Source organism: Hipposideros armiger, unplaced genomic scaffold, assembly GCF_001890085.2.
Source record: "Hipposideros armiger isolate ML-2016 unplaced genomic scaffold, ASM189008v1 scaffold_194, whole genome shotgun sequence".
Lineage (NCBI taxonomy): Eukaryota > Metazoa > Chordata > Mammalia > Chiroptera > Hipposideridae > Hipposideros > Hipposideros armiger.
The window spans coordinates 2,129,893-2,142,757 of record NW_017731544.1 but is presented as its reverse complement, the minus strand read 5'-3'; the positions used below and the strand labels follow the sequence as shown (position 1 = coordinate 2,142,757).

General features: G+C 35.0%; 1 protein-coding gene across 7 annotated transcripts in view; it reads left to right on the top strand.

Annotated features, from left to right (window-relative positions):
* Positions 1 to 12,118, top strand: part of SCAF11 (SR-related CTD associated factor 11) — a 76,621-nt gene extending 64,503 nt beyond the window's left edge. For 5 of the 7 annotated variants that reach the window (XM_019653070.1, XM_019653068.1, XM_019653069.1 and 2 more), the window contains 9 exons: positions 1,301 to 1,359; positions 1,524 to 1,627; positions 3,094 to 3,195; positions 4,824 to 4,930; positions 5,542 to 8,286; positions 9,034 to 9,380; positions 10,378 to 10,596; positions 10,950 to 11,069; positions 11,323 to 12,118. In XM_019653070.1, coding sequence (XP_019508615.1) covers positions 1,301 to 1,359; positions 1,524 to 1,627; positions 3,094 to 3,195; positions 4,824 to 4,930; positions 5,542 to 8,286; positions 9,034 to 9,380; positions 10,378 to 10,596; positions 10,950 to 11,069; positions 11,323 to 11,469 — 3,950 coding nt within the window. In that variant the 3' untranslated portion in view covers positions 11,470 to 12,118. The remainder of the gene's footprint in view (positions 1 to 1,300; positions 1,360 to 1,523; positions 1,628 to 3,093; positions 3,196 to 4,823; positions 4,931 to 5,541; positions 8,287 to 9,033; positions 9,381 to 10,377; positions 10,597 to 10,949; positions 11,070 to 11,322) is intronic. The other 2 variants (XM_019653073.1, XM_019653075.1) reach the window with 2 other exon arrangements.
* The last annotated feature ends 747 nt before the right edge of the window (positions 12,119 to 12,865 follow it).

Here is a 12,865-nt window from a genome sequence, read left to right as displayed (position 1 = left end):
AACTTGTCTGTTCCCCTTCCCCAATTCCCCAGCGCTGTTCCCATCCCCTCCCCCAATTCCCCAATAAAAATCTTAAAAAAAAAAAATCCATATCATTTAAATACACATCAAAGGGTAGGAAAATAAGTTCTTGGAACTCAGCCAGCATCACTGTCCCCCAATGTTGAAATTACATTTGTTAACAACAGTTCTGGGTGATATGTATGTGAAGGATGGATAATAGCACCAATGCACAGCTGTTGTTTAGTGACTTAAAAGGAAATTGGTATGCTATTAAGTAGAAAGTAGGCTGTTACCAACTGGACTGACAGAAGAAACCCCAAATACATATGGTCTTGCAATAGCAAGAAACAGGCCTCCTACTTAGGGTGATTTATTTTGAACAAAGTCAGTAGGCTCTTTGTGAGGCAAGCAAGGTTGAAGACTGAAAGATCAGTTGCCATTTATATTGTGTACTTTTTCAAGATTCTGAGAAGAGAACGTTGACAGTACCAGCTGCAGTTTTTTGCGGGCAAGTGTATTGATAGGTATAGATGACTAATAACATAGGCTTGATGGTAAAAAAACACTAAGAGTAGTAATCTATAAGATGCTAACACAATTTTTGTCATAAGCAGAAACTATCCTTTATCTTCCTTAACTTGGAAGTATGTATCTATAGAAATAAGTTATCAGATGGGACAGGTAAAGCCAAAACAGAGCCATAAGCAATGCAGCCAAAAACATGGCTGTAATAGAAAGCTGCTTTACTCAACATTTCTGCTTTTCCTAATCCTAATTCTAAAGTGTGGGGACGAAGGAGGGTTCCTACTTGAAGGTGGTGCCAGTGGGTACATGGTGGTTGATGGCGACAAGCTCTGATGGCCCCAGTTCCCCTGTTTGAAGAGTTACAGTACCTGTTTTTTAGGTCGTTGCTGGAAAAGGACATACTGAGTGCCTTACTGATGTTAACTCCTTTGACTTCTTGTATATAACTTTTTGTTACAAGGTGGCTTAAATTTGCATAGGGTTCCAGAAAATGTTGACTAGAATTTTAATACTCATGCTCTAAGCATAGCAGTTTTACATGTTTTACCAATTTTCTCTATTGTGGCCTGTTCTATTTTTTTTGGATCTGTGGCTTAACAAGATAAAATTAGCATTTGGAAAAATTATGTAAATACAAGTACTATTTTAAATGCAACTTTTCTACATATTTTTACTTTCTTTTGTCAGTATGTCAGTATTAATACTTGGTTTTACAGCCTTTTAAAATAAAAATTAAGACAAGATAATCAAGTCTTTTTGTGCCTTTGTACAGGAAACTCTAAATACAGTGAAATGGAAGGAAAGGAAAATGCAACAATAAAGATAAAGAAGGTTTGTTGAAAAATATTTTTCTTAGATAATACTTTATGGTTGTGTAGTACATAACTCTAGTGCCTCAGGTATATCAAAATATTTAAATAAGCTAAACTGTTAGCAACTAGTATGGAGGGTTTTTTGTTTGGTGTTTCACCAATAACCTCTTTTTACTTTTTTAGCCTCGAAGATCAAATCAGTGTGCAAGCTTCAGAAATCTTTTCTCCAATATGTTTTCTTCTAGTAGTCACACTGGAGAATCTTCTTTTACCTGTAGAGCTTACTGGTTAGTATTTTCCACTTTAATTTATCCTTTCTATACTTGATGTTTTAGTTGTAATTAACTTTTAGTAGAAATTTAAACTCAGGATCAACAGACATTTGAAAGCCCACTTTTTGTTTTGTTTCTTTTGGAAAATAAACTAGTTTTAGCAAAGAGAAAACCTGTTATTTTGTGATCCTCTATTGTGCAGTGATTTCCTGTGCTATTGGGCTTTGTTTTCATTAATAGTAAATTAAGTTGTTCTACACAGGCTTCTTATGCAATAGAGAAGTAAGCAACTTGTTAAATTGTGTAGTAGTACCTAATAAAGCAGAATCCTTTCAGAATATATCCAGTCATCTTTGAACCATAGTGACTGGCAGGTTGATAGGTAGATGTACGAGTTCTGACAATTAAGTTCGCAAACTTGTTGCAACGATGTTGCTAACCTTTTTTGATATCAGAGGGATTATTCATTATGAATTTTTACCAAATGGGCAGTTAACCAAGTTTACTATCTGGAAGTGCTGAAAAAGCTGCATGAAAAAGTTAGACGACCTGAACTTTTCGCCAACAAATCATGGCTCTTGCATCACGACAGTACATCAGCTCACATGGAACTCTGTGAGGGAGTTTTTAGCCAGTAAACAAATAACTGTATTGGAACATCCTCCCAACTCACCTGATCTGGCCCCCAATGACTTCTTTCTTTACCCGAAGATAAAGGAAGTATTGAAAGGAAGACATTTGGATGACATTCAAGACATCAAGGGTAATATGACGACAGCTCTGGCCATTCCAGAAAAAGAGTTCCAAAATTGCTTTGAAGGGTAGACTAAGAGCTGGTGTCAGTGCATAGCTTCCCAAGGGGAGTACTTCGAAGGTGACGGTAGTGATACTCAGCCGTGAGGTGTGCAGCACTTTTTCTAGGATGAGTTCACGAACTTAATTGTCAGATCGCGTATGTGGAATTTTAAGACTAAGATGGAGTTTTAAAATCACATACAGTTTGTTACACTAATGAGACAGATTAAGATTGTGTGATTTAATTTTAGAATTTGGCAAAGCACAAAAGGAAACAATTACATCTGAATAGCCTTTTGAAAAGCTGAACTAGACCCATTTTTTTTTTAATAGTAACCATGCCTTCCTTTATTTTCTTCTTTTGTCAAACTGCTTAGTTTCAGATGGAAACTATTGTACCTACAATTTCTGCTGGCACTGCTTGCTACAGCTTTGGTTTATGGGATAGAAATACTGTTGCTTTTTTTTATTCCAATAAGAATATTAGTCTTGAATTGACTTCTTATAAAAATTTTACTTACATTAGGAATGAGTTCATTTTAAAAGTGTTTAAATAGAAAAAGGTTCTTTTAAATGTGATTTATAATGCTAAGTATGAAAACGTCTGCTAAATATCATGTAATCCAATTGTTACTCCAAACTTAAATTTTTGGAATTCTGATGAAGGTCTAATATCTTTCTTTTAGTACAGAATTTATAGAAGTCAATGAAGTCAGTGCATTGATTAGGCAGAAGAGACAGGAACTGGAATTGTCATGGTTTCCTGATACATTACCTGGAATTGGAAGGTAAAAAAAATGTTTACTAAAGTGTTTAAATGCTAACATGAGCACAAGATATTATTAATACATAAGTACAAAGGTATTTTGTTCAATAGCTATGTTTCTGAGGACGTTTTGTACAAATTAAACTGGTGTTTCAGATGCCTAACAAAGATTGCTATTTAAAAGAAACCCTGAAAAGTAAAGGATTTTTTATTTATTTGTTTAGTAAATGTAGATATTTGATTCATTTAAAAGAGAGCACCTAAAAAGAGAGAGATAGAGAAGGAGAGAAAGAACCTAAATGATAAGATTCATTATTAGTAATAGCATTCATATCTGTCATCCTTCCTCCACTCCTTTTCCTCATTCCAGTCTTACCTTGTGCTGTAAGCTGAATTACTGCTTTTATCATATTTCCCCTATCGAAAATGTTGTTTTAAATAACTATTTGATCAAGTCCCTACTGTGCCCTGGCATTCATGATTTTCTGTAATGTAGCCCTTACTTAGGTTAAGTCCGGAAGCTACTGGCACATTGCTAGGTACCTGATACGTACTTAAATCAAGCTCCAATGCAAAACACAGATCAAGGTCTTTGCATGAATATTCATTTCTGCAACTTCTTGTAACTTTATATATCACTGTAATATAGTTCTGCGTAGCGCCCTTCACCTTATAGGAATGATAGTGCAACACAAATAGAAGCAAAATTAGGAAGTCCAGATATGTATAATATGAAAACTTTTCATAGAGTTATGTAATTTTGTACATGTACAGCATTGCACATTGTTTTTCAAGCTTCTCTTCCCCCATCCCAAAATCTCACCTTATATTAGATAAGATAGTCGAGCTAAGAGTAGATTGGGTTTGGATGAAGACACTTGGGGTCTTAGCAGGTCTGCAGGGACACTGAAAACTTTGAAGAGCTATCATCTTTAGATGGAGGAATTTTAGAATATAACATAGCAATAAAAATCAGGTTTTTTAAAAGTATATATTTTGATGTTTGGGGCCTTGACATGTGCTGTAAAACAAAGAAATCTAACAAAAATTGTGATAGCTATGTTATGTTTCAAAATTCAAGTAATATAGTTCTGTTTCTATTTGTTAAGTTTTTATTTATTCATGGACTGATTTCTCTTCGACCTCACTAATTTCTTTAAAACCTTGATTAATTAATTTGACTAAATTATCTCTTTGGTTGCCTGGGCAGGAACAGGCATGAAGGTGTATGGAGTGGTAGAAGGGTTCTCTTTCTCGATTGGGGTGGTGGTTACACAGATATATACAATTTTTTTTTTGAATAGCAAAAAGAAAAGCTAAAAAAATTCTTGACAAAATATATTAAATTATTTAAAAGAGAAACAACTATTATATATTTAAGTTGTCCTTGATCTCCCTTTGCCATTAATTTATCAGAAAAACATGCTTTTAAAGATTTTTTGTTTTTTTTCTTTGCAGCCATTGGTAGAGCCATCCTTGAACAATGAGTAACCTTGAATTAACATTTTTAGCTATTTGGGCAAAAAGTAATTTAAGCATACAGTATTCTAATGTTGCTAACATGATTTGGAAAATCAATGATTTTAAATTGCTGGTTTAATTTTTTAAACCATTTAAGCAAAAATGTCTTTATTTTGTTTGAATTTTCAGAATTGGTTTTATACCCTGGAATATTGAAACAGAAGTCCTTCCTCTCATCTCTTCTGTGTTGCCAAGAACTATTTTTCCAACAAGTACCATATCTTTAGAAAATTTTGGTAAATTTTATGAAACGTTTTTCTAGTTTTTAAAAAATTATTATGAGCTTCTTTCAGTCTCATAAAAAGTGAATGTTGGTGACTTAGAAAAACTGTAAAATAAGGTATAAACATTAAGTCCTAAATATTTCTGTAATATTTGGACAGTGACTGGACTTTAAAATTGTTCCAATTAGAAAATCCCTTTTACTTTAAGAAATTACAACTTCAAGTCTTCAAGGAACTGATTAGATCTTTAGAAGTTACATCTCCTGTTAATTGTGAACAAATAGTTTGAGTCCTTATCTATTTGTAGATAACTTATTTTCTCTTGCTTTTTGCCTAGGTCAAACAAATTCATAAAGCAAATGGCAGTTATCAGACCAAACATTTTCTTTTGTTTTTTTTTCTACAAAATTGCCCACATGAATTCAAATCTTGTAACAACTCATTTCAGTGGCATTGAAAGAAGCTGATAATACCTGATATTACTCAGATTCATAATTTGATTCATAAATATATTTTGTTTCACTTATAGATGCCTATTTTATGCTAAAATAATCTGAAGCCAAACTATTATCATTTATTGAGACATGTACTAATTTTTATTTTTTTAACAAATACATTGTTAGGTACTTCTTGCAAGGGATATGCATTAGCACATGCTCAAGAAGGAGAAGAGAAGAAGCAAACTTCTGGTACATCAAACACCAGAGGATCAAGGCGAAAACCTGCAGCAACAACTCCTACAAGGAGATCTACACGTAACACGAGAGCTGAAACAGTCAGCCAGTCTCAGAGATCCCCAGTATCAAATAATTCTGGATGTGATACCCCAGATAACAATAATCCATCTGTAAGTGTTTCCTCTTCAGCTGAGTCAGAAAAGCAAACAAGACAGGCTCCAAAACGGAAGTCTGTAAGAAGAGGAAGAAAACCACCTTTACTAAAAAAGAAACTTCGGAGTTCTGTACCTCCTCCTGAAAAATCATCTTCCAGTGATTCAGTAGATGAAGAAACAGCAGAATCTGACACACCAACTGTGTTAGAGAAAGAGCACCAATCAGATGCAGAAAGTAGTAACACTTGTACTATGCAGACAAATGTAGAAAATGAGTCTGCTAATGGCTTCAGAAGTTGCAGTGAGCAAACAGAAGAAAGTGAGGAACACACTAAGAACCATGGTACAGAGGAAAGAGTGGACTCTTCATATTCTGAATCTTGTCCTCAAGGTCCTCCTGTGCTAGTTGGAGAGGAGGAAGAAGTTCAGCAAGTTGAGAATATAGGTATAGAGGCTAGTGTTTTGTGTTTAGAAAGTGAGATTTCTAAAAATATTTCTGAAAAAGGAGGTGATCCATTAGAAAATCAAGACCAAATATCTGGACCTTCAGAATCAGAGATAAAAGCAGATTTATGTACAGATCGTCCTCCAAATGATTTTCTTACATGTTCAGCATCTGAAACTGAAGTACACCAGCCTATACCAAGCCCAAATGAGTTACCTGAGGATGCAGAGTTAGTGGTTCATGAAGAAAAAGTTATAGAGGTTAATGAAGAAAAGGTTAGAGAGAGTCCTTTAGTAGAAATTATTGATTATGAAAATTCTACAGTAAAAACAGAACAGCTTGTGGACAGCCCCAAATTAGAATCATCTGAAGGTGGAATTACAGAAACAGTGGACAGAACATCGATTGAGAGCTCAGAGGTTCAGTTGCCTGGGCATGTTGAGACAGAAGATGCAGAAATAATTGCAGTGTGTGGTACTTCAGGGAATGAAAATTTCAATAGTATTCAAGACTCTGAAAATAATTTATTAAAAAATAATCTTAACACCAAATTAGACAAATGTTTAGAAGAAAAGACTGAATCTCTGGTTGAACATCCCAGACCTACAGAATTGCCTAACACACACATTGAACAGATTCAGAAGCATTTTAATGAGGACAATAATGAAATGAAATGTGATTCATTTTGCAGTGACCAAAATGAATCTGGAATTGAACTGTCTATAAATGCTGATGCTAAACAATTAAATAAAAATTCTGTGGAACACACTTCTCAAAATAATATGCCGTCTTCTGATCCTGCAAATGAAAAGGTTGAAACTGTATCTCAACCATTTGAAAGCCCAATAGATGTGATAGATAAAGCCAAAAAGCCTCGTACTCGAAGATCTAGATTCCATTCCCCGTCTACAACTTGGTCACCCAACAAAGACACCGCACGAGAAAAGAAGCGGTCTCAGTCTCCATCTCCCAAAAGAGAAACTGAAAAAGAAAGCAGAAAGTCTCGATCACCATCTCCCAAGAAAGAATCTGTAAGAGGACGGAGAAAATCTCGTTCTCAGTCCCCAAAAAAGGATATTGCAAGAGAAAGAAGGCGATCTCAGTCTCGATCTCCAAAAAAAGATAGCACTAGGGAAGGCAAAAAATCAGAGTCACTCTCCCCAAAAAGAGACACTCCTAGAGAGAATAGAAGATCTCAGTCAAGAGTGAAAGATTCCTCCCCAAGAGAAAAATCCAGTTCCGGAAGCAGAGAAAGAGAAAGTGATAGAGATGGGCCGAGGAGAGATAGAGACAGAGACAGAGAGAGAGATAGAGAAAGGAGAGCCAGAAGGTGGTCTAGGTCCAGATCTCGTTCTAGGTCACCATCAAGATCGAGAACAAAATGTAAGAGTTCATCATTTGGTAGAAATGACAGAGACGGTTACTCTCCTCGGTGGAAGGAAAGATGGACAAATGATGGTTGGAGATGTCCACGAGGAAATGATCGCTATAGAAAGCATGACCCAGAGAAACAGAATGAAAATATAAGAAAAGAAAAAAATGACATAAGTCCAGATGCTGACGGTACAAATTCTGCTGACAAACATAGAAATGACTGTCCCACTTGGGTAACAGAAAAAATAAATTCTGGGCCTGACCCAAGGACCAGAAATCCAGAAAAGTTAAAAGAGTCTCATTGGGAAGAAAATAGAAATGAAAATTCAGGGAATTCTTGGAATAAAAACTTTGGTTCAGGTTGGATGTCTAACCGTGGTAGAGGTAACCGTGGCAGAGGCACCTACAGAGGTGGTTTTGCCTACACAGATCAAAGTGAAAATCGGTGGCAAAACCAAAAACCCCTCTCAGGGAATTCAAATGGTTCAGGGAATGAGTCTTTCAAGTTTGTGGAACAGCAACCCTATAAACGGAAAAGTGAACAAGAGTTCTCATTTGATACACCGGCCGATAGATCGGGGTGGACATCGGCATCTAGTTGGGCTGTGAGAAAGACTCTACCAGCAGATGTACAAAACTATTACTCACGACGAGGGAGAAATTCTTCAGGTGCACAGTCTGGATGGATGAGACAAGAGGAGGAGACAACTGAACAGGGTAACATTCTGTTTATTAACACTAGTTTAAGGAAAGAGATTATAAATTTAATGCCTTATTTGCATGAATTAAAATGATCTCTTTTTATAGTTTTATAATGTTAAATTGAATCCCATTGGTTTATAGGTCACTTTGCATAAATATTTACGTAAATGTTTATACACATATATATTTTCTTCATCCCACCCCTGCCGCAGACCTTACCAAAGACTAATATTTTAAGTAGCTTGTTACAATACAAAAATTTGGGATGTTTCTACGCTGGATAACGTCTATTTTATTTCAGATGTGTGTACTTGAATTATTTTGATCATTGTTCTCATATAAATAAGTTTCTCTTCTAATAAAAATTTATCTTGGCTTTTCTTGTTAAGAATATTGCAAGAAAAAAGCTGTTGAAGATTTAAAAATTGATTAACTTTACTTTTAATTTAGTAACCTAAATAAATTTTGTATTTAGTTAACTAGTCAGTAAGTTTCTTGAGATACTGATTCTTTGCTAATATTGACAGATGTTAATCATGTCAACTTAGTCTTAAAAATAATTTTAGCTGAATGTTTTCTTTTAGTTAGAAAACCATCCCACATCATATGGAAATGACAGGATTAAGCTAAATAACTGGAGATTGGTTTAGGTGTTCTCAGTCTGTTAATTACTATTTAATTTTACTGTGACCAGTGGTTCTTTGCTTCTCTGTCTAAAGAAATTTGTTACATTTTTTTCACAAGCCTTTTTTCTTTTGATAGATTCTAACCTAAAAGACCAAACAAATCAACAAAGTGATGGTTCTCAGCTACCTATAAATATGATGCAACCACAAATGAATGTAATGCAGCAACAAATGAACACACAACACCAGCCTGTGAATATCTTCCCATATCCTGTGGGTGTTCATGCTCCTCTGATGAACATCCAGCGCAGTCCATTTAACATTCATCCTCAGCTACCCTTGCATATGCACACAGGAGTGCCTCTCATGCAGGTAGCTGCTCCTACCAGTGTGTCTCAGGGACTACCACCACCACCACCCCCTCCCCCGCCATCCCAACAAGTCAGCTACATTGCTCCACAAACAGACGGAAAGCAACTGCAGGTATGTTTTTAGCAACTCAAATTTAATCAACATAGCCACTGTAAACATTTAGCTATTGGTGGGGGGAGGCTTCCTGGCATCCAAAACAGTTGTTTATTTGATTAGATTTATGGTAAATCTTCAAAACCTCACTTTTCGTCCTTCTCCAAGCCTCCCAGCATTCAGGTAAGATAATGAATTGAATGTATATGTCACATTTAGGCTACATTGTGCTGTTAATGATATGTCCAAGCAGGTTTTGTCAGATTAAGACGACCAGTTCATGAGCCAAACTAGAATGAAGTCATGGGTGCTTTAATTTTTTCCCCTAATTTATTGGATTTTTTAGGGGGTGGGAACGTGTGATAAAGTACTGTGATAAAGCATGTATTGTCTTGTTTGGACAAACACCAGGTAAAGCTGTTCATTGCCCGTTACCATTTGTGTTTCATTTTCCCGAATTTACCATGCTAAAAAAGAAAGGTGCCTCTAAAGCATATAGAAACTTTGAATAATTTATAAACATTGTGTTGCTTATAGTTTTATGTCTACATTTCAGAAATTCTGTAATCCTGACAGCAAGATCTAGTTGGAGCAGGGGAATGGGATTCCAGATAGGGGATCTAATGTCTTTATCTGCTATCAACTCACTGCAAGCCATTGACTTCACTGCCTCATTTTCTCCCATCTTTAAGGGCAGGGGGCACTTACTTGAGTTAATTTTCATGAAGAGCCTTGGCAGGAAAAATGCTGTTTTTGTCTTTAGTGTTGGTGTCAGAACATTACAGTACATGTAAATAATTTAAAAGTCATACTGACATATTTAAATAGGGCTCTGTTTAAGAATGTTACTTATTTTTCTTCAGAGTCCTTTAGATATAAATGACCTGAAATATGCATTTCTCTTAAGTACTAAGGTTGAATTGCTTTGAGTTTTAAATGTTATTTCTAATACGTGACAAAAAGATTGCTATTGAGTACAAGTAATTCATTAACTGATGATAACTCTTTAAAACAGGGCATTCCTAGTGCTTCTCATGTAAGTAACAACATGAGTACACCAGTCTTGCCTGCTCCGACAGCAGCCCCAGGAAATGTGGGAACAGTTCAGGGACCAAGTTCTGGTAATACTCCGTCATCGAGTCACAGCAAAGCCTCTAATGCTGCTGTAAAATTGGCAGAAAGCAAAGTAAGTGTTACAGTGGAAGCCAGCGCAGATAGCTCGAAGACAGACAAGGCAAGTTCAAGGTTGACAGCAACCTACATAATTTTGTATATGGTAAAGTTGAAAAAATAACAGCTTTCTATTATATAAGTGGTGAAGGGAATTTATTGATGGTCTTAAATTCTAATATTATTTGAAGGGTTCTATCTAGACATGTTGATGCCCAATGAGTTACTAGTAATATTTATTTTTTTAGAAATGTTTGCTATGTATGTTAGTAAATAACTATTTTGTGTATATGACACTACTTCAAGAGTTCCTTCTAATACTGTAAATGTGCAGTATTTTAAGTTTTATATTTTTTAAAAAAATTTTTGGAAGTGTGCTATTGGGCAAATAATAATTATACATTTTCCTCTTATCAGAAATTGCAAATTCAGGAAAAAGCAGCACAGGAGGTAAAACTGGCCATTAAGCCATTTTACCAAAATAAAGATATCACCAAGGAAGAATACAAAGAGATTGTACGGAAAGCAGTAGATAAAGTAAGTTATAGCTTTAGTTGAGTTATGTATGTATTCTTCTGAACCATCTCTATTTTAGTAAAGGAATACTTAAGTCTAATTAAAATAAGAGAAACGTCTTCTAACTCTTGTCTGGTTTTTTACTTTTGAATAAGTTCACATGAGATATGAAATGGAAAAATGTCTAGTTATCTCTTTGGGGTTATTTGTTTTTTACAAAGCTTTCAATTTTGCTCCCTTTAACAAGAAAAAAATTCCCCTCCTTTTTTCATAGGTTTGTCATAGTAAGAGTGGAGAAGTCAATTCTACTAAAGTGGCAAATCTGGTTAAAGCCTATGTAGACAAATACAAATATTCACGGAAGGGAAGCCAAAAGAAAACTCTGGAAGAACCTGTGTCTACTGAAAAAAACATAGGCTGAAATGGAGAGCACTATAAAGGACACTATCGCGATATCTGCAAAGTGCAATTTCAACATGTACCTTTAACTGAAAATCATACATAACTGTGATTGAAATTTGGTTTTGATAAAATTATTTTTTTTAACATAGGATATAATGTTTTGTTCTAAATAAATAATAGTTCTGCACTGCAACTTCTATATCCTTTCCTTTCCCCACCCCCAAAAAACTAAAAGCAAATTCAAGGGAAAGTAAAGGAGCTAAAGGAATGTGCATTTTTACTAGGACTGTGTTATAGTGTGGATACTGGAAGATGTACAGCTTTTTGATTTGAACAATGGAGTGCATAAATTAGAAATTCCTAAGTGCACTGGTTTTGGAAGAGATATATATATATATAAAATACATTTATTCTGTCAGGCTAAAAATAAAGTATGATCTATATGGTTTTCCCCTCTAATTATAGAAAGTTAAGTAATGTATTACCATGAAGAATATTTCTAATAACAGAACATACCAATTGCAGGGTTCCTAATCTGTATTTTTAAAGCACACATCTGAATAAATTGCTTAAGATAGAAAACAAATGATCACCTGAGTAATATTCAGTGTTCAGAACTTTGGAACACTTCACCTATTGTTTCACCAAATAAAGGTTATGCTGCTTGCTTTTCTTTGTGCCTTTTTTCCTCCAATTGAGATGAAGCAGTTTGATTTGCTAGATTTAAAACTTTGGCGGTCTAAATTCTTCGTTGAATTTAGAAGACCAGTTTTGAAAAAGTGTTGACTTTGTAAAAATTATGTTCTTACATAATATCTTCTACCTATCAGAGATGATAAATTATCTGTGCCAGCTGGAGAACTGCTTTGAAGTGGTGACCCTCCCTGCTGTGGGAGGGAGGCAGAATTATGAGACTCACTCCAGTGGCCTTCAGGTGGTTGTTCATCTGTCTAATCATTAACGAAATTCTTTTCACACTTGAGAAATCTCCAAATGCTTTACAATGAATAAAGTGTTAATTTGGTGACCATGTGATGGCCATTAACCATGTTGGAAAATCTAGACATTAAAATCTGTGTTTTGGAAAGGGTGATAAATTACATAATGGAGTCTTGGTTAGGATTTCAGGGACCGGGATTTGTTTTTTTTTTGTTTTTTTAATCCTAAAGTATGTTAATTTTTATAAAAGGTAAGTTAAAAATGTTATAGTACCATGATTTTAATTGGCATCTTGGAAGAAAAAATGGGCTATCTCCATGACAAACTGTCTTTTATTCCAGTAACAATTTTCAATAGATAACAAATAACTGGAAAGCTATTCAGATAAGATGTAAATGGCTCGTAGATATATGCCTAAATGAGACAGACCGTTTTACTAGCTAAACTGGCAAGAGCAATACTCTGTAGGGCTGTGC